The sequence below is a fragment of the Dipodomys spectabilis genome, unplaced genomic scaffold (assembly GCF_019054845.1).
Source record: "Dipodomys spectabilis isolate Male_0828 unplaced genomic scaffold, ASM1905484v1 ptg000052l, whole genome shotgun sequence".
NCBI lineage: Eukaryota > Metazoa > Chordata > Mammalia > Rodentia > Heteromyidae > Dipodomys > Dipodomys spectabilis.
The window spans coordinates 245,826-273,698 of NW_024870729.1; the positions used below are offsets into that span (position 1 = coordinate 245,826).

The window sequence follows — 27,873 nt, forward strand, 5'->3', positions numbered from 1 at the left end:
TGCCATTCCGTTTTCCTAAGTTTTTCTTCTTTCCTTTCCTCCTGTGCTTGCTCAGTTAGACTTTGAGTAATGCCTGTTTGGGGCAGGTCCCAGTTCCTGGTTGCTTTCTTCAGGTTGTGTCCCCCCTCTTAGAATTCTTTGTAATGCTGGCTTAATGTTTATGTATTCATTTAGTTTTTCTTTGCTATTAAAAGTTTTCAGTTCTCCATCGAATGTGAATGCTAGCTTTGCCGGGTATATCAGTCTGGGTTGGCAGTTATTGGCTCTCAGGGCTCGTATGGTGCTTTCCCAGGCTTTTCTTGCATTCATTGTTTGTGTGGAGAGATCTGCAGTGATTCTAATTTTTTTCCCGTTGTAGTATAGCTCCTTCTTCATTTTTGCTGCATGCAGGATTGTTTCCTTATTATTCAGATCCATCATTGTTACTATTATGTGCCTAGAAGTGTTTCTCCTGGGATCTTGCTTGTTGGGTGTTCGATAAGCTTTTGTGATGTAGTTAAGATGGTCGTTTTTGAGGTGGGGAAAATTTTCATTGACTATCTTGTTAAATAGGTGTTGCATTCCCTTGCTCTGGAATTCCTCACCTTCATCCACTCCGATTATGCGAAGGTTAAATTTTTTAGCATTATCTGCTTGCTCTTGAATTTCCCTTTGGTTTAATTTGAGTGATTTTTCCATATCTGTCACTTTTTGGTCCAGTTGGTGTATTCTGTCTTCTGTATCTGACACTCTACCTTCCATTTCATTCACTCTGTTGACCGTGGCTTCTATTGTGGTTTGCATGATGGAAATGGATCCCTTTATGGATTCAATGTTGGTTCTCAGAGTACTGATCTCACCTCTCAATGAGGTGATATCAGTATGCATTACCTCTAATTTGGCGTTTATCTCACTTCTTACTGAGGTTTGTGCAGCTTCTATTTTTGCATCCAATTTTTGTTTGATATCCTGTATATCTTTTGATAGTTCATCCTTGTGCTCTTTCAATTTCTGATCCATTTCTCGCTTTATTTCTTGAGTCATTGCCTCCAGCAACCCTTGGATGTAGTTTTTGTCTTCCATTCCTGCTTTGCTCCCACTGGGGCTCTCCCCTGCGTGGCTGCTGGCTTTTGAGGTGAGCTTGCTGTCCTGGGTAGTGGTAAACCTTGTGATTTTTCTCTGTGATTTTCGCATGGGGGTTCAGGAGACTGCTCTTCAATCTTGTTTTGGTGTGTCTGTCTTTGCTTGGTTGCTGATTCTCTATTGGTAGAGAGAGTCTGTGTCTGATCTGGATTCTGTTGGGAGCCTATTTCCAGCTGCTATTCACTTAGGATTCTCAGCTCTCTGCTGTAGCAATTCCCGCCTTTGGAAGGGTTGAGCAGCCTAGACTGCTTGTGTTTGCTCCTGCGGGTGCTCTTGGGAAGATCAGATGCTCTGGATGCACTCTCCCAAATACTGGAGTCTGCTATGGGCTCCTGATGTGTTTTTGTTTGTTTTGGGCTGGTTGTGGGCTTGAACTCTAGGTTTGGGTGCTGTCCCTCAGCTCTTCAGCTCAGGGCTGGCACCCTACCATTTGAGCCACAGCCCCACTTCTGACCCTTTTTGCTTTGTTCAGGCGCCGGTCCCCTGGCCTGGTTCCGGCCCCAGCCTGGAGCGCGCTCGTTAGGCCTGTGCTAATGTGTATACCACCTTGGTTATGCAGCCTGGAGGACACAGTTCAAATTTCTTCTACTGTTGGTAGTCTTGACCCAGGGGCACTGTTCCTGGCTTGAGCATTTAAGCTCCCTTCCCGGGGCGCTCTTGCTCTGGCCTGGCCAGCAGAGTGTGCTCCACCGGCTGGTGGGGCTCTCGAACAGTTCCCAGTTTTAGTGGGTCCTGTGGTCCGGGTGTTGGGGTAGGGAGTCTAGGTCAGGGTCTGGGGATTCCCTCCAGCTCTGGTCTCCCTTGATGGATTCCCTGTCCCCTGATGGGTACTCACCCTGTAGGTCGTCAGTTGTTGTTGCAGTCCGTCAGTTGTTGTTGCAGTCCGAGTTCAGTTGGGGTGGTTGCGGGCTGGGTTGGGCGGCCCCCCGCCGGGTCGTTGCGATCGCGACAGGTCCCTTTATGGCGCTGCTGGTGCCGGGCGGCTTTGGCGGGATGGAGCCTCTCCGCTCCGGTGGAGAGTGATGGGTGGGGTGGGATCCTCCTGGAGACTCCCGGCTGGTAGGTTTCTCTGTTCCTGGCGATCCGCTGTTCTGCAATCCGGTACCTGGTGATCTGCAAGCAGCCCCCTGTGTCTCTGTGGCTCCGGCAGCCCCTGCCGGGCCGGCTGGCCGGCGGCTTGGCGCACTGCCGCGCGGCCAGTAAAGGTTGGGGGAGGGGTCTTCGCTCTTCTCTGTTCTGAAATTCTTCTTTTCCTCTCTTTCTTTTTTTGTTATTTTCCACCTCTGGTTTTTCTCTGAGTGTTCGTCTTTTTGTTGTTGTCGGTCTCTTGGGGAGATTAAAGGTTGGAACTCGAACTCTCTTTTTGGTTGGAGAGAGCTGTGGCGTTTCCCTACTGCCCCGTCGCCATCTTCAAATATGACACTTTTTAAGTGTTGTGTTTTTCCTGTTGGACCTTGAGTTTTTCTAGATAAGGGCTTTTTTTTTTTTTGGGTCTGGTCGTGGGGCCTGAACTCTGGGCTTGGGCGCTGTCCCTCAGCTCTTCAGCTCAAGGCTAGCGCTCTACCACTTGAGCCACAGCGCCACTTCTGGCTTTTTTTCTTTTTTGCTTATGTGGTGCTGAGGAATCGAACCCAGGGCCTCAGGCATGCAAGGCATGCACTCTACCACTGAGCCACCTTCCCAGCCCCAAGATAAGGGCTTTTTGTCAGTAAATGCTTGTTAGTGGTGATGGAACATCATTTACTCATTCATGTAAAAATACGTTTTTAAAGCTAGGTGCCAGTGTCTCATTCCTGTAATCCTAAATTCAAGAGGCCGAGAGCTGAGAATTGGGGCTCAGATCCAGCAGGGGAAGACAAGTCTTAACCAACACAAAGCTGGAAGTATACATTGGCTACAGGGGTAGAGCACTAGTTTTGAGTGGAAAAAATAAAGCAAGAGCATGAGGCCTTGAGTTCAAAGCCTAGTACTGCCACACACAAAAAAGTATTTTTAGTTGGAACTGCAAAAATTTAGAGATCATTCTTCATTTGCATTTGTATAACATTTAATATTTAAAGATGTAGAGGCTGGGAAGTTGGCTCAGTGGTAGAGTGCTTGCCTCACATGCATGAGGCCCTGGGTTCCATTCCTTAGTACCACATAAGCAGAAAAAAAAAGCCAGAAGTGGTGCTGTGGCTCAAGTGATAAGGTGATAGCCTTGAGCTAAAGAGCTGAGGGATAGTGCCCAGAGTTTAGCCCCCACGACTGGCCCACCCTCCCCCCCAAAAAAAGATGTATTACCATGAGAATTTTATATACTGTATTTTATAAAGTAAAATGGTATTTATAAAAGAAATAAATTTTGAGGATATGAGATTTATGATTTACTTTATAGGGTTCACCCTCTACCGTTATGGATCAAGGAGATACACGAACACTAGAGGAAGATTTGAAGAGACTTCACCTCTCCGAATATTTTAGTATCTTTGAGAAGGAGAAAGTAGATAAGGAAGCTCTGGTAACAATAATCTTTTAAAATTTAGTGTCAAAGCATTTTCTGTATTTTCATGTGTATTACTAAGGACCTGCTCATTAGAAACATTAGTCATAAATTCTTTTTTTAAATTTTTATTTATTTCTTATTGTGAAAATACTGTACAGAGGGGTTTAGTCATAAATTCTTTATCATTAATACTATTCTTTATCATTGTTTATTTTCTTTTATCATATAAAGTGATCTTTGCTATGTGGCAGTTCAAAGTTTAGATGAGCCATATTGAGATGATTTCGCAATTATATATCAGTGGAACAAAGTCAGACTAAATAGTGCAGATTAGTGAAAACAGAAGGGCTAGAATAAGCCGAGCCTAGTGGCTCATGCTGTAATCCTAGCTACTCAGAAGGCTGAGATCTGAGAATTGCTGGGCAGAAAAGTCCATGAGACTCTTATCTTCAATAAACCACTCAGAAAACTGGGAGTGGCACTGGGGCTCAAGTGGTAGAGAGCTAGCCTTAAGCTGAAGAGCTGAGGGACAGCGCCTATGCCCAGAGTTCAAGCCCCATAACCGACAAAAAAAAAAAAAAAAAAAAAAAAGCTGAAACAGTTAATCACTTAAGGCCGCATTCTTTTTTTTTTTTTTTTTTTGTCAGTCGTGGGGCTTGAACTCTGGCTGTCCCTCAGCTCTTCACCTCCAGGTGAACACTCTATCACTTGAGCCACAGCACCACTTGTGGCTTTCTGAGTGGTGTATTGGAGATAAGAGTCTCATGGATGTTCCTTCCTGGGCTGGCTTTGAACCCCGATTCTCAGATCTCAGCCTCCTGAGTAGCTAAGGATTACAGGCGTGAGCCACTGGCGCCAGGCTTATTTCAGGTCTTTATTGTACATATCTAGAGCTGTTGTTGCTGTTTGCTTATTAGTTCTTTTCCAACTTTAGTTATGTTCTTTTCTGGTTTGTGATACAGACATTCACTTAACAGGTATTTAGTAAATGCTTATTTACTATGACTAGCATACTGTGTCAAGTACTGAGGATAGACTAGTAACAACACAGACATGGTTCCTGACCTAAAAGGTTTTGTATTTCACTGGGGAAGACACATTACATAATCACAAACATAATCACAGCTATGAGAACTAACAGGTACACAGTAGCATAAAAATGATTAATAAGATCAATTAACCATGTCTTGAGAAGGCAAGGGAAGTCTTGCCTATAAGATATATGCTACTTAAATTGAGAGTTTAATTGTTACGCTTCTGTTTTTGTTGTATATTCTCACTGCCTGTGTCCATTAGTAGGAGTATAATCCTTAGGAAGGTGATATTTTAAGTGAACGTGGAAATCCAACATGGTTTTCCAAGTCACTAGATGCCTAGCTTTCCTAGACTTGTTTATTTTTTTAAACAAAACCACAATGTTATTTATATTACAAAATTGATTCTTCCTACTCATATATATGTTATGATCAAAACAATCAAGCTATTAATGACATCGTACCACTAGAGAGTCAGAGCAATTTGGAGTAAAGAACAACAAAGTGCCTAGGACTTGGACTGCAGATGTTGCTCAATTACCAGCCATGAGAATAAAAGCTCAGGCATAGCACCCAGGCCCTGAGTGCAAACCCCCAGGATGGGCATGTACATAGACACACACATACACAGATGCCAGACAAGAGCACTAGACCCTGAATTCAAACCCCAGAACTAGCATCAAACACCGTCTCCCCCCCACCCCCCCACCCCACCCCCCCGCAAAAAAAGTAAGCAATGTGCCTAGGTTTTATTTCTCTCAGGGAATAGGACATTTAATTGATTTTATTTTGCCTAGAAATAAGATAGTTTGGTTTTCTGTGATTAGGCTTTATGTACAGACAAAGATCTTCAGGAAATGGGAATTCCCTTAGGACCAAGAAAGAAGTTACTAAACTATTTTGGGACCAGAACAAGTGCAATGGTATGTATATATTATGACTTGTTTTTTTTACTAAACAATTTTTTGACATATATAGTGTGTACCTTTATGTTTTGTGTGGTGTTTATTTGGAGAGCTAAACAGGTTTTTGTTTTCTTTACAGTGGGGCCTCGATGTATTGCTCTGCCTGTCCTCAAACTCCTGTTCTTTTTTCTTTGTATGTGAAGGTACTGGAGCTTGCACTCCATGCTTCACACTCTAACTTTTTCACTCAAGGCTGGCATTCCACCACTTGAGCCACACCTTCACTACCTGGGCTTTTTTTTGTCGGTCTTGGGGTCTGAGCTCTGGGCCTGGACGCTCTCCTTCAGCTCAAGCTTGCACTCCATGCTTCATGCTCTAGCTTTTTCACTCAAGTCAGGCTTTTTTTTTTTTGGTCTGGTCGTGGGGCGTGAACTCTGGGCCTGGGCACTGTCCCTCAGCTCTTCAGCTCAAGGCTAGCGCTCTACCATTTGAGCCACAGTGCCACTTTTGCCTTTTTTTTTCTGCTTATGTGGTGCTGAGGAATAGAACCCAGGGCCTCATGCATGCAAGGCAAGCGCTCTACCACTGAGCTACTTTCCCAGCCCTTCATTACCTGTTTTTTGGTATAAAGAGTCTCAGAATTTTCTGCCTCAACTAGCTTTGAACCTTGATCCTCAGATCCTTGATTCTCCTGAGTAGCTAGGATTACAGATGTGAGCCACTGGTGCCCCACTCAAACTCTTGGTCTTTAAGTAATCCTTCCATCTCAGCCTCCCGAGTACCTGGGACTACAGGTGCATACCACCATACCTGGCTAGCGCAAAGTTTGGATCATTGATTTATTTTTTTTTTTAGGTTCTTTTAGAAGTCAACTACATTTTCTTTATCCATATCCTTAAAAATGGTATGTTTTGAAGTCTTAGCTCCTCATGACTCCTATCATTTATACATACATACATACATACATACATATATATATATATATATATATATATATATATTTTTTTTTTTTTTTTTTTTTTTTAGAATAGCTTTCTTTTTTTGGGGGGGAGGGTCCAGTAGTGGGGCCTGAACTCTGGGCCTGGGCGCTGTCCCTCAGCTAGTGTTCTACCACTTGAGCCACAGCGCCACTTCTGGCTTTTTTTTTTTCTTTTTGCTTATTGGTGCTGAGGAATTGAACCCAGGGCCTCATGCATGCAAGGCAAGCACTCTACCACTGAGCCACCTTCCCAGCCCCTAGAATAGCTTTCTTGAGATGTAACTCACACCTTATACCATAAAATACATCCCTTTAAAGTATATTGTAGGTTTTAGTATTCTTAGATTTTTTTTTTTTTTTTTTTGGTCCGGTCGTGGGGCCTGAACTCTGGGCCTGGGCGCTGTCCCTCAGCTCTTCAGCTCAAGGCTAGTGCTCTACCACTTGAGCCACAGCGCCACTTCTGGCTTTTTTCTTTTTGCTTATGAGGTGCTGAGGAATTGAACCCAGGGCCTCAGGCATGCAAGGCAAGTGCTCTACCACTGAGCCACCTTCCCAGCCCCAGTATTCTTAGATTTTTATAACCATTACCACTGTCTAATTTCAGAATATTTCCAATACCCTCAGAGGAAATCCCATACTAATTTGTAGTCACTCCCCATTTGTCCTGCCTCTAGCCTCTATCAGTCACTAGTCTGTTTTCTATCTGTGATTTCTCTTATTTTAGGCATTCCATATAAATGAAATCATATAATATGTAGCCTTTTATGGCTGGCTTGCATGTAGTATAGTGTTTTCAAGGTTTGTGTTGTAACTATACTTTTCTATGTTCAGTTAAAATTCTTTCCATATCTTAATAATTAACTTTTTTCAACATTTTTTTTTTTTTGTAGCTGGCTCAATTCTATTTTAAGTCCCAATTCCTTGGTCTAGTTTGTAATAGATTCTGTACCCATAGCAACATCTTACTTGTCTTGGTTCGAGAGGCACAGCATTTCAGAGAACTCCTCAACATTTCTTTTAGTGTTCTGTTGTTTTCTTTCATGGTGGTTGCCTGAAGATTCAACTGCTGCCTAAATAGCACACAGGAATGTCTGTTATAATGAAAGGGAACCTTATTTGTTGCCACTTAAAATTTCTGCACACACCCTTTTAAAGCAGAGAAACCTGTATAAGACTTTGGCTATTTTACTATATAGTAGCACACTTAACTATTCTTTATTCTTTAGGGTATTAATAGACCAACACAATCTGCTTCTGAGGTTAATAGCCCCAAAGGATCTGAATTCTGCAGCAGTTCTGATAGCAGAAGTGATGACTATCTAGATGTTGGCATTGGGCAGGTAATTCTCTTTGGTCATGTTTTTTTTTCTTGTTACCATTTGTATGGTAGAAACAGATGTAACTTTTGTTTTTAATGAGAGATGTTCTTGTTTTGTTCTTTCAGGTGTCTGTAAAATATCCCCGGCTCAAATATAAACCAGAAATATTCTTTGCCTTTGGGTCACCTATCGGAATGTTCCTTACTGTTCGAGGACTAAAAAGGATTGATCCCAACTACAGATTTCCAACATGCAATGGTTTCTTCAATATTTATCATCCTGTAAGCATTGTACAGCTGTCATGGTTTTTCTGAATATTAGAGCTTATTGGTAAATAGCATGTGACTTTACATTGTTTGATTCATTTTAGTCTAGTCTAATAATGGAACAACTAATTGTAATAGTATTGACCTGTAAATGATGGGGCAGAAGAAGCATTCTTTTTTTTTTTTAAGCTTATGATATTCTTTTTATTTTTTGGTAGTACTAGAATGTCGACTCAGCGTGTTGCCCTTGCTAGGCAGATACTCTATGTCTTGAGCCTTGCCACACCTCAAGCTTATAATTACTCTGACCTAAGTGACACAGTTTCTCAGACTTTGTTCAGCAGGGATAAATAGAGCTGTTTTTGTTTTTTTTTCCCCCTCAATGTAGTTTGATCCTGTGGCCTATAGGATTGAACCAATGGTAGTTCCCGGAGTAGAATTTGAACCAATGCTGATCCCACATCATAAAGGCAGGAAGCGAATGCACTTAGGTAAGTCTGCATGTGGAACTTGATAATTCTAGACTTGGCTGATATGAACTACATGGACTTCATTCATTTTGTCTTGCTATGTTGTCTTGTATACCATTTGATATTCTTTATATGTTTCAGAACTGAGAGAGGGCTTAACCAGGATGAGTATGGATCTTAAGAACAACTTGCTAGGTTCACTGCGGATGGCCTGGAAGTCTTTCACAAGAGCTCCATATCCTGCCTTACAAGCTTCAGAAACAGCAGAAGAAACTGAAGTAGAATCTGAGTCAAGTTTGGAAAAGTCCAGTGGTCAGTGACACTGCACACATTGATTATTGGTATCAGGCCAAATAACTCCACGATGTGGAGTTCTTACACCTATAATATTCTTTTCCCTTTATGTGAAGTGCAGTCAATCTTCAATTCTGCTCACCTTAACTATTATAGTAATAACCATAAATTGTAATAGGATATTATATGTGAGAAAAAATGTCAAGAGAAACTTAACTAGGCTTGAAAATGTTCCCCACTTTGGAACAACGGGAGTGATGTGAAGAGTCTGCTCCATGAAATCCCTTGTTTTTATAGGATAAATGTCTGTATATTTGTGGGTCACTTTTATTTTCCTGTCTGGGGAATAGCTGGAATGTTGCCTGTTCAGTTTCACTTTTAGTTTGCAATTTCCCAAAGAGCTTTGTCCCTGCTTACATCCAGCTTAGCAGAATGATTTAGCTATTGCTGGTGCAAGTAATGGGATATGTTGAGAACACATCCACAAAAAAAAAAAACAAAAAACAATTGGGCAATATTAGCAAGAACTTTAGGGAAGAAAATGCAAGGGAAGAGAGCTTTCTGAATAGAGTGTCTCATCATAAGGTAAACTTGTAATCTGCTGGGAAGTAACATGAAATCCTGCAGACTTAGGTTCTTACAGTGGCTCTCCTGTATTTAGATGTTAACACCGAAGAGCCCCCTGTGGCAGTGAAAGAAGACCCCCCCATCAATGTGGGAATGCTTAATGGAGGCCAGCGCATAGACTATGTTCTACAGGAGAAACCTATTGAAAGTTTTAATGAATATTTATTTGCTTTACAAAGCCACCTATGTTACTGGTGAGTTTTGATTATTTGCTTTGTTGTCTTTCAGTGTTGACAATTGATTTGTTTTGTTTTTTGTCGGTTGTGGGGCTTGAACTCTGGGCCTGGGCGCTGTCCCTGAGCTCATGGGGAGCACTCTACCACTTGAGCCATAGTGTCACTTCCAGACTTCTAAGTTTTTGTTTTGTTTTGTCAGTGTTGGCAATTGAACCCAGAGTCTCACACATGCCAGGCAAATATTTTGGCACTGAGCCATACTACCAGCCCCTTTTTTTTATTTACTGGAGCTTTTTTTTTTTTGGCCACAGCTCAACTTCTGGCTTTTTGTTAATTAATTGGAGATGAGAGTCTCATGGATTTTCCTGCCCACACTGGCTTCCAACCATAATCTTCAGATCTTAGCCTCTTTTCTATTTCTCTCCCTCCCCTACCCTCTACTTTCTCCTCTCTCTCATTCTCTCTCCTTCTCTCTCTTACTCCCTCTCTCTCCCTCTCCCCCTCTCTCTCTCTGTCTCTCTCTGTCTCTCTCTCTCTCTTTCTTTGTGGGTGCCCAGTACTGGGGCTTGAACTCAGTTCTTCTCACTCAGTTTTCTTGCACATAGCTGGCACTTTACCATTTGAGCCACACTTCCAGTCTGGCATTTACTTGGTTAATTTAGATGTAGTCTCATCGACTTTTCTGCCTGTGTTGTCTTTGAACCATGATTCTTAATATCTCAGCCTCCTGAGTAGCTAGGATTACAGGTATGAGCCACCAGGGCCTGCCTTTTCTTTTTTCCTTCCTTCCTTCCTTCCTTCCTTGGCTTGAACTCAGGGCCTGAGCACTGTCACTAAGCTTCTTTGCTCAAGGCTAGGGCTCTCTACTATGTGAGCCATAGCACCACTTCTGGCTTTTCCTGTTTATGTAGTATTGAGGAATTGAACCCAGGGCTTCATGCATGCTAGGCAAGCGCTCTACCACTAAGCCACATTCCCAGCCCTGTTTTTGTTTCAGAGTCTTGGCATATAGCTCAGGTTGGCCTTGAACTTACAGTCCTCTTGCCTCAGTCTCCCAGGTGTTAGGATTATAGGCATGTGTTACTATGCCCACCTTGTTTCTGTCTTTTTCTGTGTTCTTTAATTGTTTTACAAATATTTGGTAGATGCCAGGTGGCTCATGCCTATAATCCTAGTATGGGCACAGAAAGTAATCTAAATTGATCTATAGATGAGCGACAAATACCAGTCTTAGCAAATGTCTTTGTAGAAATTAATAAGTTAATTCTAAAATATACTGGAAAATACAATAGCCAAACCTTGAATAAAAATATGACAGCTAGGCGCTGGTGTTCATGCCTGTAATCTTAGCTACTCAGGAGGCTGAGATCTGAGGATCACAGTTCAAAGCAAGCCCAGGCAGGAAAGACTGTGAGACTCCTATCTCCAATTAGCCACCAGAAAACTGAAAGTGGTGCAGTGGCTCAGAGTGGTAGAATGCTAGCCTTGAGTGGAAAAGCTATGGACAGCAACCAAGCCCTGAGTTCAAGCCCTACGACCAACAAAACAAAAAAATGACATATTTACATTACCTGAATTCAAAGTTTATAAGACCACAATGACCCAGATGGTGTTTTATTGTCATAAAGACAAATAGCTTGAACTCAGTCTCTCACTTCGCTCAAAGTTGGCACGTATACTACTTGAGCCACAGCTCCACTTTAGTTTTTTGTTGTTGTTGTTGGGTTTTTATTGGTCGGTGGTGGGCCTTGAACTCTGGGCCTGAGCGCTGTCCATCGGCTCCTCAGCTCAAGGCTAGTGCTCTACCACTTGAACTACAGCGCCACTTCCAGTTTTCTGGTGGTTTATTGGAGATAAGAGTTTCACGGACTTTCCTGCCCATGCTGGCTTTGAACGGAGATCCTCAGATCTCAGCCTCCTGAGTAGCTAGGATTACAGGCGTGAGCCACCCCACCCAGCTCACTTCATGTGTTTTTGATAGTTAATTGGAGATAAGAGTCTCAGACTGGACTGGGAAGGTGGCTCAGCGGTAGAGTGCTTGCCTTGTGTGCATGAGGCCCTGGGTTCAATTCTTCAGCATCACATAAGCAGAAAAGGCCAGAAGTGGCACTGTGGCTCAAGTAGGGTGCTAGCCTTGAAGGCTGAAGAACTCCCGGATAGCGGCCAGGCCCAGAGTTCAGGCCCATGACCAGCAAAAAAAAAGAAAAGGAAAAATAGAGTCTCAGACTTCCTCCCCAAACTCTCTTTGAAGCTCAATATTAAATCTCAGCCTCATGAGCAGCTAGGATTACAGGTATGAGCCACCCACCAGCAGGCAGCTTTAATTGCATTTTATCTATAGAGAGCTGACATTTTAATAATTCTGAGTGTTAGACTGAGTTTTCTGGGCCATAAATGTGTCTTTCATTAGACCATCTTTAATTTCTGTTAGTGATATTTTATAGTTTTTAAATATACATATCCCATGTACACTATAAGTTTTAATTGTATTCCTTTTATGAATAAAATTGAGCCTCTTGTCATTTTAATTTCCTTTTCTAGGTGTTATCTACATCCTTTACTTCATATTGACAGTATTGGATTGAGTACTGTATTTTCCTCAGTTTGTATTCTGGTATTAACAATATTGGTTTTTGCCAAGTAAAAAACATAATTTTTACTTTGGTCTTTGCTTTCTGGTCTTTATAATTTGTGTCTTCCTTATTAAAAAAATCTTTATAGTTTATTGTAATGTTTTATAGCTTAAATTTATCTTAATAATGATTAAGGATAGATCTAGGTCATGTCTTTTTCTCAGTTGTTTCAACACTATTAATAGATTTGATATTGTTAAACTACTATACCTAATGGGACTATGTCTGAAAAGTCCTTTTTTTGGGGGGGGGGGCAGTCTTGGGGCTTAAACTCAGGGCCTAGGCACTGAGCTTCTTTTGCTCAAGGCTAGCACTCTACCACTTGAGCCATAGTGCCACTTCTAGCTTTTTCTGTTTTTATGGTACGGAGGAATTGAACCCAGGGCTTCATGCATGCTAGGCACGCTGTCTATCATAAGTCACATTCCCAGCTCTGAAAGTCCTTTTTTATTGATCTGTTTATATACAAATTTATCTGGTATACCTAATTTTCTCTTGTTGATTTAGGAGTTTCTTGGGATCTGTGTTTGGAGTTTGGGGGTGGGATGGACGGTAGTCTATAAAACCACTGAAATCCAGTGTGTAGTTCTGATTAAATAAATATATTTTCTCTTTCTTGGACAGAAGTTTATAGACCTCATTAGATTCTTAAATTCATGACCCAAAATGAACCATAGATCTAGAGAAATGTTTAAGCTTTATGTCTGTAAGGCAGTGCTTGTTTCCAGACATGCTAGAGTTCTAGCATGTTAGATCACTTTCCAAACCATTGCTAATTATGTCACCTCTGGATTACATATTTTTGGAGTAGTGAAAAATGTGCTTCAAGGCAATTGTATGGAGTAAAATAATACATGCAAAGCATTCAGCAGATATTCATTCTGTCCTTTTTCAACATAAGGTTTTCCTTTTACAGGGAGTCTGAAGATACAGTATTGTTGGTTCTCAAAGAGATCTACCAAACCCAGGGTATCTTTCTTGATCAGCCCTTACAATAAAATGATCCATCTATAGTTGTTTAATGTAAGTTGGTTTTTTTTTTTTCTCCCCAGTACAGGGTTTGAATTCAGGGCTGTTAATTAGCTTATTCACTCAAGGTTGGTATTCTACCACTTGAGCCACAGCTCAGCTTCTGTTTTTGTTTTTGATTTTTTTGGTGGTTATTGGAGATAAGAGTCTTACAGATTTTCCTGCCCAGGCTGACTTCAAACTGAAATTCTCAGATCTTAGCCTCCTGAATAGCTATGATTATAGGTACAAGCTGCCAGCACTTGGTTTAATGTAAGTTTTAAAATGTCATGTATGCAGTATAGTGCTTACATGTTAACATGTTAAAAGGAATTGTGGAGCCTTAAGCTATTGTTCACTAGAGACTGGTTAAACTTTAGAGAAAGTGTTCAACTGCCCACTTAACAACATTGTGCTTGGGATTTTGTCTAATGACATCTTTTAAGATTTAAACTTAGAATCTTAACAGTTTTGATTATCCAAGAGTTACTCTGGCAAGTAACAGTGGATAGCCCATTCTGAGCTTTATAATACTCACCCTCTCTGATGTGAAACAAGAAAGCCTGTAGCATTTTGTATTGTTGCTGGTTGCCTCCGGTTGTGACTGCGTGACCTCTTCTACTCTTTCCCTAGATGGACCTTGAGGGGTCCTTCCCCTGAAAACCCACCTGTTCGTTGCTGAAATGTTCTCCTCAGCTGCATCATTTCCTGCATGTTGTCTGCTCGTTATGCACCATGTCTTTGGAAGATGATCTCCCTTTTTGGAATTGAGTGGAAAGGCAAGGGGAAGATGCTATTTCCATTTTACCACCGACTTCAAGTGTTTACTTGCCACTCTTTATGGGGGCATTTGAATCATCTAATTCTCCGGTGATACTAGGTGCCACACTTCTTGCTGATCTCATGAGATGGAATATGGTCTATTTTTTATTAGATTGGTTTAGGGTTGGTTAGTTGTTTTTTTTTCAAGGAAATTATTGCTTATTTTTAGAAAATGATATTCTAATTTGGGAGCAGAGTCTTGAAATACTGAAGGCATTTAAAGGTACACTTACCTGTTTTGGGGGGGTTTTTTTTGCACTGAATGCTAAATCTAGGTGGGTATCGAGGAAGGCTACTAGGTTTACCTTGTTTCTTTCCTTCATGTTTATGACAAGATAGACTGGAATGAAGCTGGATAAGAATTTTTTTTTTTTTTCCTGAGACAGGATCTTGCTATGTTATGTAGCCCAGGTTGGCATTGAAGCTGTAATCTCCTGCCTCAGCTTTCCTGGTGCTAGGATTACAAGTGTGAGCTACCATGAAGAACATTATTTACACTCTTAGAACTGGACTACTGCTAGGGAAACTGACACTATTCATTGTTTTTATGACTGAGCTGCTATAAGTCTAAAGTGGAGAATTTAATTTACAGTAGGTACATCTGTATAAAGCAATGATGTTATCTATTATAGACGTCCCATTTATACCATACTTCAAATTGTGGGATTTGGGGTGAGATTTTAGGTAGTTCTTTGATAACACTTGTATTCTTGTGTTGAGGGTGAAGTTGTAAAAGCTGATGAACATGACATTGCATGGCCTTTACTGGCTACTTAGGTTATAAATGAAATCTCTAGGGGGTATCTTGTGAAACAGTTGAAATCACCTACCAGTCCCACTTGGATAAAGGTGGTACTGTGATGTTTACTTCAAAAACATTTTGTAAGTATCAGTACCATTAAGCAGAATGCTTATTTGAAAGGCTGTGGGCACAGGCAGTGTTAGTTGAGCAAATGCATCTGACTAGGAGGACATACCTATTCTGAAAAAACCCCGACCCTATGCCTGTAAGTTCCAGGAGCAGCTACCACAGTTACTGTCAGTGAAGAGCATGCACAGTGAGATTTACCTTGCAGAACACAGGTGACTATAGGCTAAACTTTTTCCTAAGCATCTGCTCACAACTTTGCTGTAGGTATTTCTTCCCTTTAGCAGCATTTATTGTCATTCAGTTCTCTTTATGAGCCCTTTAGGCCTCCTCTTGGATTTCCAGAGATTCAAGTGGCAGAAGTAGGCAACCTATATTTTGTAATTTATAAAATATTTTGGCCAATGTATCATGGTATCCAAAGCACTGGTATTAATAGTCACTGAAGCCATCCCTCAGATAGTAATGGTCTTTAGCTTTTTCTGTATAGACAAGGAGGTTAATTATTGTCACCATGTTTATGGAGGAGAGGGTTAGGTAACAGGCAAGCCTGGCCTTTCCTTATCATCTGCATATGGACTAAATGCTGAACAAGTAAGCTGCTAAGTTTCAGATAAACGGAATTCCTTATTTTTATTATTATATAAATTCTGAGTAAGAGTTTTGTCAAGCTGATGTCTTCAACTAGTTGTTTAAGAATAAACCAAAGGACAACTAAGAGTTGAGTCCTGTAACGTAACCAAAGATGGACAGCTTAACACCCGCAGAACTAAGGGAACCACTGGAGTGGAATGGAAGGCTCCTTTCCTGGTGGTTAATATCTCATCCTTCTACTAGTGGAATTCTGGCTGCATAGTACACACATTAATAAGCTCAATTGAAGTTCTTTATTTAGTCATGCATCATTTGCACTGCTTCACTTGTATCATGTGCAATCTCTGACCAAGCCTATTTTTAGACTCCAATGTAACATTATTTTTTACGTACTCCTAGCTGCAGAATTAAGATTGTTTATTTCAATAAGTCACTGTTTGCTTGGAAAGTTGATAGCACTGATTAGCTTTCTAATATTTTGCACTTTTGAAGTGTTTGTTTTTTACGTGATTATATACAAAACTTTAGTAAATACTAAAATAAAACTGTATTGACTAGTTGCCTAGTTTTGCTTGGCCTCATTTATCACAAGGAAAATTAGTGCAGTAACTATTTGCTTCTCTTATGTCTTACCAAAATAAGTTTACAGTTTCAGGCAAAGAACTAATACTAAGTTATGTTCCCACGACTAGTATTTTCATTGTCATAGGCAAATATAGTTCAAAAGTTAAAGTGTGGAAATTACAAGGTCAATTCAGAAATGGTCCTTCCGTTCGTATAAATGCCAACTAGTGCTACAGAGAGCAGGTTGATCACTTATGTGTGATGGGGCGCCAGTGTTCACAGTCCAGCCCTACAGCAGTACTTTAAAAAAAAGTACATATTCACCATTTATTTGAATATCATGTTGACTTAAAGAAGATGCATTGAACGTATCCTGTAGAAAGATAAGCGTAAGACAAAATCATATTTAAAGTATAGTTACAAAAGAGAAAGGCAGTGATAGATCCTACAGTATTGCTCTCATAATGTAACACAGTTGTTCCTTAGGAGAAGACAGGAAAAGATGCGCAGAGTCTTCCACATAACAAATGGTCCACTGGCAGAGTTGACTCTGGCTAGAAATTGAGCACAGTTCAGAGACAAATGAGGTAGAATTACCTGGGAGTGCTGAAATCACAGTCCTCACCATTTTTTTCACTGTGTTCTCATGGTAATTCAACAAAATGGAAAACAGTATCAGATGTCTGGACTTGATAACATAGGTTCAGCAGTGGAGCATCAACCAAAATTGGACATTTTCTCCCTTAAAGCTTGATAGAATTATCACTAGAGAAAGTAAACAAATTCAAACTTCAGTTGATTAGGCCCCAGAGTTTAAGACTTCAAGTTATGAAAAACAGAAATTGTTTCAGTGATTTTTAACTCCAGCTTCTAGGATAAAGTGGTGCTATGTAGTCTGTTTTGTGACAAGATGCTTCTAAGAGCAAGCATTGAGATTGAATGGAAAAACAGGATTTGGGGATGCCAGTCTGATGGACCAGACGTTGGAGAACTTGTGGCGTTCAGAGGTGGAGAATGGCCTGGAGTCTTCATGATAGATCCATGTGAAGTAGGGCAAAGTGCATAACAGAAGGCCCAATACAGTAGGCTGTGTCATCTGTACCTTGGAAGGAGTTAAAAGGCCAGAAATTCCTGTCTTGTGTATGGTTGTTAGGAGGGGTGATTCATCTGTTCTCCACTGAGATAAATTCGACTTTTAAATATCCATACAGTAAGGAATACCAGGTTTCTTCTGAGCAGTGGGAAGCATGTGTTTTTCCTGAAGTGGTTTATCACATTCCACATCAGTCAGAGGAGGGTAATACTGCCTGTAGCACACATAGGCAAGTGTCATTCCAATCATGGACCCAACTAATACATCTGAGGAGAGAAGAAATAAAATCTTTTTGTAGTCAATTAGATTCTTCAATCATATTTAGATGCCACATAATATTAAACAACTTGATCCTTGAGGATACTATATGTATAGGAGCTGAAAAAGCCTCAACTCTACATTTATGGTTTCTTTAGGCTTTCTTAAATGTATCGTTTGTGTTACAAAGTACTCAGTAAAAACACTTTTAAAGCTGGATGCTGGTGGCTCACACCTGAAATCCTAGAGGCATGGTTCAAAGCCAGTCTAAGCAGGAAAGTCCAGGAGACACTTATCTCCAATCATACACTGTGGCACTGTGGCTCAAGTGGTAGAATACTATCCTTGAGCAAGAAAACTCAAGAGACAGCACCAGGCCCTGAGTTCAAGCCCCAGGACTAGTTTAAACAAACAAAACCCCCCATACCTTTAGTCAGTAATTGTTGTTCAAAGTGGACTAAATTAATTTTAATTCAGAAGAATAACAAATGTTCTTGTAGTGCTATTCATTGACCTGTTTTCACCATTTCAAGAGTTCTGGCCGGGCATGGTGGCACAGCCTGTAACCTAATACAGGTGGCTGAGGCAGGAAGATTGAGAGTTTGAGGCTAGCATAGGCTACAGTCAGGCTCAGGAGTTACCTCTCATTTCTTTTTTTTTGGCTGATTCTGGGGTTTCAACTCAGGGCTTTCTTGCTCAGCTTGTCTGCATGACTGGCACTCTACCATTTGAGTCATGCCACTAGCCTGGCTTTTTGATTAACGAGATGCAACCTAGTGAGTGTTCCTGTCCTGGCTGGCCTCAAACTGCAGTTATCCAGTTCTCAGCTTCCTAGTATCTTGAGGTGAGCCACTGGTGCCCAGCTTCTCTGCTTATTAAGATATAGCTCCTGAGGCCTCCGAGCAACACTGCCAGCTTGTCAGACTTCAACTGCGGTTTTTCTTTGGCAATACTTTTTTTTAATTTGGATGTTTTACTATAACGTTCAAATTACCTTTCTTTGGTTTAACTATAATTTTATGTCTCATGAATTTTGTTTTGGAATGAAAATCTTTGGACAATATCCTTAGAAATCTCCCTGTGTAGTCCAGGGGGCCTTGAACTTCCAGTTCTGCCTCAGCCTTCCAAGTCCAGAGATTACAGGTTGGTGCCACCATGCCTGGCTTAAAAGTATTTTTTACAGATTCAATTCAGTCTCATGCTTCAAATAATGGAGACATCACAAGTTCTATTTTGGTAATCTCTTTAAAAGGGTAAAGTTTGCCTCTCATCTGGCCATAGATGCACATAGTACAGAACCCAGATCATCTACACACACTTATTCTCATTGGACAGATGCTTGGTGAGTAAACAGTTTCTCTTTGCCAGTCTCTAAGGATAAAGATGAGTGAAACATGGACACTCTTGAGGCATGCTCATCTTACCTTGCCAGTGGTGCTTGTAGTCACAGGTGCGGGACAGAGCAATTATAGATGCAAAAAAGAGGGGCGACAGAAAGGCACAAAACCTCCAAGATTTCCCGCGCCCTTGAGGTGTGAAGCAGTGTAACTTCCCTGCAAGGTAGAAGGAGGCAAAGGCCAGGCCAGCAAACGCAACTAGAAGAGAAAACCCACAACTAATGTGTGTCCTATTGGAAACTACTCATCTCCCCACAGGAGGCCAGGGCAAAAGAGTTTGCGCTGTCTCTTTTTGTATGCTTCTGTGTACAGTTATAAGGAAAAAGGAAAGAAAAAATATAGGACATTTTGTGTCATAAATTCAGTAATATTTTACTTGAGATTAGTTTTGGGAGTGCAAGTTACACAACTTTGGACAGGTTACTTTTGCTTTCCATAGATGGGAATTATAAAAATAATAGTATCTCATTGGGTTATTGTGATCTATAAATGAGGTAGAAATATAATAAAAAGCTTCAGCATACTTGACTACAGAGTAACTAAAGTAAAGGTTAGTATTTTTTGTGAATACTACTAGGTTCCAGGATTTAAGCACATAGTAATAAAATGTGCAGATTTCATGAGAATAACCCTGTGTGCTAATATTTATACTAATGTTCAAGACTAGTGAAGTTGTAGGGATTCCCACTGCTAGGCACAGTGCAACTGGGGTTAGATATTCCTCCCACTACCAGCTCTCCATTAAATGTAATGAAATAAGAATAGAAACAGAGTCCATATGAAATTCATACAGGAAGAATGTCCACTAGGGAAGCTTTTGCGGCCCTCATTGACCACGTCCTTATTCCCTGTGCATATCAACTCAGGATGGGCTAGCCCATCTGGGAAACAGCGGTAGAAGAAATCTGGGCGAGGCCTGGAAAAAATAAGCATAGGTTAAGCAAACATCATTCACACTTGAAGTACTTTTTAGTTGTATATGTTAGTCACATGTCCCAGACAAAATAATATTAAAACTGGATTGGGATAATCACACTAAGAGAAAAACAGCCTTAGTCCTGGGGCCAATATTTAAATTAGGAAAAGAAGAAAAGTCATTCTAGCATGCGATCACATTTCAGGGCAATCACAGGTAATCACGGGTGATTTCAGAGGTATGCCAGACACCACAGGTGGCTGTGGTTTTGGTGGCAAATGCCAAAAGGCTGTAATAAGGCTAGCCGTTACGTTCAAGATAGAAGAGAGAGCAGGCAGCTTCTGGGGAATGAAAAAAAGAAAAAAATAGATGGGGAGGACAGCCTGACATTAAAGTCCAATGAGACTCAGCTCCAAATAAACACCAAAAAGCAGGAAGTGGAGCTGTGGGTCAAGTGGTAGAGGTCATGTTTGTGTGAAAAAGCTGGGGGATAGCACCTGGGCCCTGAGGAAAAGCCCCAGGACTGGCCAAAAAAAAAAGAAAAAAAGGGAGAGAAAAAGATGAGGCCTTGGCTGCTGACGAGTCACTCACCTCCCCACTATCAGCTTTATTGTGTTGGTAAAGACACCATTCAGGGCGAGGGCAAGGGTGGCTGCTGGAAAGCAAAGCAACTGTTAGTGCTGTGGGCCCTGCTCACCCCGAGACAGAATCCCAACAAAATCTGTGTACCACCATGAGGCCCTCAAGGACCACCGCTTGAGCAGGCCCAAGACACGAATGGGAAAGAAGCCAGTGCCTTTAGGCACACCCGTGTGGTAGAGCCTGTTCACCAGGGGGTTGTTACTGTGCCAGCGGTCCGTCTCGGGTAGAGGGAGACAGAGGAATCTAGGACTCCGTAGCATGGTTGGCTGAACCCCCCAATCACTGCCATCTCGCTGCCGGCACCAGGAGCAGCAGGAGGGTTAGCTCTTACCAAGGCAGGCTCGTTTGCTGTCTGTGGCGTCAGCCTTCTTGAAAACCTTGGCCAGGAAGATGAGAGACAGCGGAGAGAGAAACGCGATGACCTGACAGGCGGGACACAGCACAGCACAGCTCCAGCGGCAGCCCGCGCGGGCCCCCGCGCCCCGCGCCCGCGGGCCGGCCTGCTGCTGGCCCGGCTGCGTGAGCCAACTTCCTCCGGAGGGGCGGCGGGTCGGGCTCCCGGCGGACCCCCCCCCCCCCCGTCCCCCGGTCCCCCGCCAGCCCGGGCGGCCTGCCCGCTGCGGAGCAGCTAGCCACCAGGGTGCGACGCGGAGCCCCCACGCACAAAGGTCGGCGCGGCAGGGAAGTACTCCGCCTCCACGTACGGGTTCCGGTACAGCCACATCTCCTCCGGCTGGATGCGCCTCTGGAAGGGGGGCAGCAGCTCGGTCACCCTGGGGGAACAGAGGGCCTGAGCTCCCGCGGAGCGCACGGAGCCGCCGCGCCCGGGCCGGGCCCCGCACGCCCTTACAAGAAGGCCACGAACAGCACGACCCGCACGCACACTTCGACCCCACAGGCCACCGCCGTCCCCGGCACGCCGCTTCGGACAGACGGACACAGCGACATGGCAGGCACGCGCCGAGGGCAGCCCAGCTCGACCAGGGGGAGAGCGGCCCTGGGTCCCGAGGGCCGGCTGACGGCCGAGTCTCCAGGAAGCAGGAAGTGGGAGGGGCAGCGGTGCGTGCGGCCGAGCGCCACCTTCCCAGAGAGGAAAAGCCAGGCGCGCGGTCCCCGGGTTCTGTCCACAGGGAGCCCGCTTCCGGCCACGCAGCACACCGCCTTTGGGTCTCAAACCAGTGCCATAGAAGCATCATGGGTGCCTGGCAAAGCAGGGGTATCGTCAACCACGGCAAGGTCACTTTGTAAGGTTCGGGTTCTTAGTACAGAAAGAAGAAAAGCCGGCTGAGACGGGCAGTTTTGTGTCACCTCATGGCCCTGGTGACAGCCTCTGCCCCAGTGAGTGGTAGCAAGACATTACAGGCGAAGAACAAGCCCACATACTGAACTTGGAACATACAAGACAATTTATTGAGGTTGATCTCAAGCAAAATCGGAAATTAGTGGAATGTCATTAAAAACGTTTCCAAATCAATCCTCACAGAACCTGAAAACACGTTTGAATTCCAAAGTATTTGTAAAATAAAAAAGGCAACATTTCAGTAAATATAATGTACAAAAATGACATGTTCCTACTAGTACAACATCAGTTAGAAGCTTAGATATTACAGGCAATCCTAAGTGCACTATAACTAGTCCACAATAAGCTAGCTATATACAGGTTAACCAAGCTTTGCACGCTTCACACTTTGCAATAAAACAGGCCAATCAAAATCCTCAAAATATGACATCTTGAACTCGATGTGGCAGCATGGAGTCATGTACAGTAATGCCCCTAGTGGAACATTCCCAGGGAGAATTAACACGAATCCCTTAGTGTCAAGAGCTTCTAGGCAAGTCACAGAAACTCTGACATTAATGGATAGATAGTGATGCTTTGTTATTAGACTCGTCTCAAGTGATTTAGGCAAAATAACATTTCATAGGATCTATAAAGTTTATTACAGAAATAACAGTTTTACAAAGGCCATTATGTAAAGCATATGAAAAAAATGAAAAGGGAATCTGTAGGTATCTGTTGTGCAACATTACTGTGGGTACAAATGAATTTGTCATTAATTCCAAATGCACACACCCTTGAATATAAAAAGATGATCTTTTCAGTCACTTGTAATCATTTAGCATCTTGGTTAATTAGTGCCAACAACATCTCCACATAGGGCATGTAACAAAACAGATTTTTTTAAAAAAAAATTCTTTCTGGGTGGTACTGGGGTTTGAACTCAGGGCCTTGCAAATGCCAAGCAGGCACTCTGCCACTTGAGCCATACCTCCATCCAATGAGATTTAAAAAAAAATATTAATAACAGCAAAAAAGCAAATTTATTCAGCCCACTTTTAAATGGACAAGATTATCTTTTAAATACTCTGTATCTTGTACAAGCCATGTGGCTGACGCTTGTGAGCCACTTGCAACACATGAAGAGGCTGTGGGCACAGCTGTGGGCATAGGGAAGCTAAGGGTGCTTCATTACCATGGAGCGATTTCGTAGGAAAACTGAGGACTCAATAATGACTTTGGCAACTATCCTGTTTTCCCTTTTTACTTACATGTTAATGACTTTTAGAGCCTAATGAGGACTGGTAATTCTCTTCCTCTACCCCCTTCATACATCTGTACCACAAGTGCTCACATTTGTCAATTTTCAATGGACTGACAAAAAGCCACGAAAACGGAAATGTGTTTTTGAAAGTTACACACAGCACTGTAGGAGTGTAACATACATAAGTGCAATATTTTTTCCCTAACACAGGCATGTATTTATTAAAAGGAAAGAGGTGCTTGGGAAAAGGGTTGACAGATAGACAAAATAAGAAACTTACTAGGAAATTTTCATAAAAATGCTGCTGGTATCCATGCAAGAGTCTCTTCTTCAAAGGTAGACAATAAATCTAAGATATCAACTATGAATATATTCCCCCATTTGAAGAACTTGGTCTTTAATCCCAGTTAAGGAGGGTTAAGAGACTAGAATATTTTTAAAACAGTATACAAAACAATGCTTTGTAGTTCATACATTTAAAATGAAACTATAAAATAAAGAGCATCTGAAGAGCTTCAAGTACTTAAAAAACCTGAATTCAATGAGGCAGAGGTCTCAGTGTTAAGGTGACTACATCGTACCCGTGGTAAACATCAGCTTTCCCCTCCCTTACTCTTACAACTCTTTTTCTTTTCCAGAACCCTTGATGCCCCATCCCAGGCAAAGGAGGATGAGATTTCAGTAATACAAATCTTCAACTATTCAATATTGGTTAATACATTGCAGAGCTGCCTAATTATATCTATTTCCTACTCCATCTAAAAAGGGAGCCAAGTTCTACCTTTTGCTTGTTAACAACCAGAGACCAGCTCGAGGTGGTCCTAAACTGAAGGAAATCGGTCCATTTGATCACCTCCTGTTTGCAGCAGCTTGGACAAGTGGAGGGAAGTAGACACAACAGCCTTGTAAAAATTAATTCTAGTCTGCATTGCCCAGCAACAAAACAACTTTACATCACCTCACTGTTACTGCATGAAGTACTGCAAAGACAAGCTTTGCAAGCTTGTAAGGACTCAGGGCTACTTGTCTTCTTACCCTGTTAGGGACATGGTGTGTGACTGGCAGTACTTTTTCTTTATGGTGAATGCTCAAAAAAAAGCTTTGCATTTAAAGATGATAAGCAACAGTCCATGGCAGTACGGGGATTCCATTCTGGACTGTAGATCTGGGTCTGACCCTGATTGCAATACATCATGCAAGAAACAACTCAAAAAGGAGGCTATTTCATGGAATCTTGTCCCATCTGAGATTATATCACATGATGCGATACCATCTGTGTCCTACATTATTTACAGGCATGGTTCTACATACTACATGGTAGTGGCAGGAAAGGGGAGGCAGCATTTTCCCCTTTCTCCAGTTATCTTTTCAGTGTTCAGATGTGTTACTGACTTACACAGCAATCTTCATGTTCCATGATTTTAAAACTCAGTCCATTCAACAGCTTATGCCAGATCTTATTTGTGAGGAAACAGTGTGGGAACTTTAAAACAAAAATGAAAATAAACCCTACCTGACTGTGATCTCCAGAGCTGACTTGAAATGAAGCCCCCAGCTGCTTCTGCATGCTAGGGGCAAAGGGCATCTTCCCTTTTGCTCAGCAGACCACAGAGCCTGGAGTGTGTGTGCGTGTGCACGCACGCATGTGCACATGCCAGTCCTGCTTTCCCTGCAGTGCCTAGGAAGATTTTCCTGCTCCATATTTAACTCTTAGTCATCCAATTTCTGAAGTTTTTGCTGATGATCAAAAATGTTATGTTCACTTCTCCCTCCAAGCAATCCACATGAGGTTATAAAACACCACCATGATCCCAAGCTGCTTTAAAAGTTACTTCATTTGGGGCAGGAACAAAAACCAACCACTTACGCTATGGTCACATGTAGATTTTAAAATGAACAAACAGCAACTTGAGGCTGATTAAGCAGAACAGGCAAGCACAGTACATGTGTGTGTCTACCCACAGACCACTAGCTTGCTGCTTTCATGATCTATGGAAGTGGTCAACAGGGAGGTCCTTGGCCCTGGCATGACCAAAACCATTGTTTAGACCTTCAAACACTGGAGTTGTGGTTAGCTATTTAGTTTTCTACTTTGATTTCTGAAATGACAGAACAATCCTATTATTCATTAAAAAAATTTTTTTAAAAAGTCTCTGCAGAGCAGAGTTGTTACAGATATAAAAACAAAATGTGGCCCAGTGCAGAAGCTACATAAAAGCACTCCAACCTAAGGTATTTGCAGTACATGATACCTGGGCTCACTATATAAAAGTCATCAGATATTAAATAGCATTAATTTGAAAAGAAAACAAGATACAATATCATTTGGATAGTTCCAACAAGAGTTGCATTTGTATTAAAGGAAATTCTTGTTAGTAAGTTTAAAAAAACATATATTTATCATATATTTATATAAAATAAGACTTTAGTACAATAAAACCTAGATTTTCTTAAATTATTTTTAAAAGGACATCAAACTACATGTAACTGCTCAAGAGCAAAGTCTAGTGTTTTCATGAGCTGTTTATTTCACATTACTTTTATGATTAGACTTGGTAATGTGTAGAATTTTCCATTTTATTCTTTCTTTGGGGATCATATCTAATCATCAAAATTACTGGAGGCCAAATAAGTCTCCCCAGAATTAATTACTATAATCAGGCAAATGGCAGTTTAGGAGCTTACATATAGGAATTGTAGTGTTGTTGCTGTTATTCTTTGTAAGAGAAAATCCAGTATAATTGCACATTTTTATACAAAAAAGAGAGGCACAAATAGCTCTTTTTCTTTCCAGAAAGAGCTCTAAATAGACAATAAAATGGAACAAACACAACTGAAGGAATGTGGGAGAGCATCCACCCTCCTGAAGTTCGTAAGGGAACTAGGTTAAGGGAAAATAAATGCTACCAGGTACCAGCATCTGTAAGCAATCAAATTCACAGAGAAAGTTAATATTCACTCAGGCTAACCCTAGACTTCTATTTATATGGTGTAATAACAATCATTACTAAGGATTTCATACAAGGAATACTTGAATATACACACTCCTAAGCAATAAATGTGGTGATTTTGTAGACAAATACCCAATATACTTGGGTCTGTAAGATTCAAACATCCTAGTCAACTCTTTTGGCTAACACTGACTTTCTTGGGAGCTTTCTCCACATGCTTGCTAAGATGAAGTGTTTGTATAGCTTTTATATACCCTGTAAAAGTAGAACTTCTTCCCCTTATAAAACAGGGGTAATTTTAACTATTAGGTAATACTAAAAAATTGTTTACATAGAATGTGAGGATGGTCCTACTGCTTTTACCCCGTTCCTATTAGGAACCCCCACAAAAAGATCCATTCGAACCCAACTCCAATTCACTTGTGTAGCTTTGCCAAGAAACATGACTGAATGGTCAGTTGGCAAAGGAAATGTCTGACTGGAACAAGGAAATACACAGAAAACAAAATGCCATTAATTCTAAGTCTGAATGGGTCTATACTAAATTGGAAAAAAAGATGGGACTTCTAAGATCCAATTTCTGGTTTGTGCCTTGCATCTCTGTTTAGCTACCTCATCCTGCATCCAGAGGATGGGAGTGACACTCCACTGTGCATTCATGTTAACTATCTGCAGTGTATCAGAAAAGCCCACTACTAGTGGATGATATTTTAGAATCAGTGAGCACATTCATTTCTTTCCTCCTTCTAGAAAAAAAATCCATCCAGCTGCCTTTCTAGGTACAGATACCATATCACAAAGTCCACCTAGGTTAAGAACACAAAGGCAGTGAGGCCTTGGTTTCCAAGAGGCCAGATTTAATACTTGCAGAGCTCTTCTGCGAAAGACAAGGAAGGGAAAGAAGTCAACCCCCACCTACCGCTCAGGAAAGAGGTACAAAAAGTGGTCACACCCTTTTCTAGAGGGTTTCCCTCCAATTCCTTACTGAACACACACACACACACACACACACACACACACACACACACACACACACACACACACACACTCATTAGACCATTTGAAACACACTTTGGGAAACTTGTAAAAATGAAGATAAAGGAATGCTACTTTTGCTTTCTATAACCAAGGAGCACATTTAAGACTTTAAGCCATCTCATTAACAAAACTTTCCTTTTCAATTTTTTCTTTAAAAGCAAAGACACTTCTTTGCCCCACTCTGCAAAAGATTTGAAGTACAATAAAAGGCAAGGAAAAACCAAGGGAATTTAACCCTCCACAAAGAATCCCCAAAGCAATATAACAGGAAAACCAGACATACCAACTACTTCTGCCTGTGGAACCATTTCCTATTTTTGTTAATAAGGCAGTTCTGATGGCAAAGGCTATCTGTACTACACAGTCTCTTCTTTTTAACACATTATCTGCTTGCTTGCTTCTCTTCATTTCATTTAAATAAAAAGAGAAGGGGAGGAAATCATGATCCATTTATTCTCCTGCTTCTTCTCCATGATCTCCAGATTCCCATCTACACTTGATCTTGCTCCAGTACTCCGATGACACGGGAGACAGGGGGTCATGTTCGGAGCAGCAAAGGTGGCCTTCCAGCGCAGAGGGAACCAGAGCCCCCTTGTCATGCTCTTTACAAAATGAGCGTGGACAGAACTCACAGAAGGAAATGGCCGCACTGCCGCACTTGCTGCACTGATGCCACGGGCATTCCCACTTCCCTAATGCCGGGGGAGAGGAGGAAAGACCCATTAGTGCCTGTCCTCACTACACAGGAAAGACCAAAACCCCGCCTTCTTCCCTGACTGGAGACTGAGTCCAAGTGTGTCCAACTCCAAATTTAGCCAAATAGACATTTAGGAATATCATCTAGAATGATGTGAGCTTCTGACCACAGA

General features: G+C 41.8%; 3 protein-coding genes across 7 annotated transcripts in view; 1 reads left to right on the forward strand and 2 right to left on the reverse strand.

The window, feature by feature from the left end:
- Window positions 1-16,167, forward strand: part of Ddhd2 (DDHD domain containing 2) — a 33,631-nt gene extending 17,464 nt beyond the window's left edge. For 2 of the 3 annotated variants that reach the window (XM_042679415.1, XM_042679416.1), the window contains 9 exons: window positions 3,500-3,622; window positions 5,469-5,564; window positions 7,752-7,865; window positions 7,970-8,125; window positions 8,499-8,601; window positions 8,722-8,892; window positions 9,536-9,695; window positions 13,227-13,333; window positions 13,952-16,167. In XM_042679415.1, the coding sequence (XP_042535349.1) occupies window positions 3,500-3,622; window positions 5,469-5,564; window positions 7,752-7,865; window positions 7,970-8,125; window positions 8,499-8,601; window positions 8,722-8,892; window positions 9,536-9,695; window positions 13,227-13,308 (1,005 nt within the window). In that variant the 3' untranslated portion in view covers window positions 13,309-13,333; window positions 13,952-16,167. The remainder of the gene's footprint in view (window positions 1-3,499; window positions 3,623-5,468; window positions 5,565-7,751; window positions 7,866-7,969; window positions 8,126-8,498; window positions 8,602-8,721; window positions 8,893-9,535; window positions 9,696-13,226; window positions 13,334-13,951) is intronic. The other variant, XM_042679417.1, reaches the window with a different exon arrangement.
- On the reverse strand, window positions 15,700-21,493 carry Plpp5 (phospholipid phosphatase 5). The gene is made up of 7 exons (XM_042679419.1): window positions 21,323-21,493; window positions 21,137-21,245; window positions 20,804-20,894; window positions 20,422-20,485; window positions 19,706-19,830; window positions 18,942-19,112; window positions 15,700-17,525 (listed from the first exon to the last, which is right to left on the reverse strand). Exons 1-7 carry the CDS (start codon window positions 21,418-21,420, stop codon window positions 17,362-17,364), a joined length of 822 nt encoding a protein of 273 aa, XP_042535353.1. The 5' UTR covers window positions 21,421-21,493; the 3' UTR covers window positions 15,700-17,361.
- A 362-nt stretch (window positions 21,494-21,855) lies between these two features.
- Window positions 21,856-27,873, reverse strand: part of Nsd3 (nuclear receptor binding SET domain protein 3) — a 117,657-nt gene continuing 111,639 nt past the window's right edge. For all 3 annotated transcript variants that reach the window (XM_042679485.1, XM_042679484.1, XM_042679483.1), the window contains one exon: window positions 21,856-27,696. In XM_042679485.1, coding sequence (XP_042535419.1) covers window positions 27,455-27,696 — 242 coding nt within the window. In that variant the 3' untranslated portion in view covers window positions 21,856-27,454. The remainder of the gene's footprint in view (window positions 27,697-27,873) is intronic.

Bases quoted from the DNA above. Each gene is read 5' to 3' on its own strand.
- Plpp5 (XM_042679419.1), bottom strand. From the start codon at position 21,420: ATGTCGCTGTGTCCGTCTGTCCGAAGCGGCGTGCCGGGGACGGCGGTG. The intron at 20,895-21,136 runs GTGCGTGGGGGC...CCCGCCTGTCAG, and splicing joins TCCCTGCCGCGCCGACCTTT to GTCATCGCGTTTCTCTCTCC. The intron at 19,831-20,421 runs GTGAGTGACTCG...TATTTTTTCCAG, and splicing joins ATAAAGCTGATAGTGGGGAG to GCCTCGCCCAGATTTCTTCT.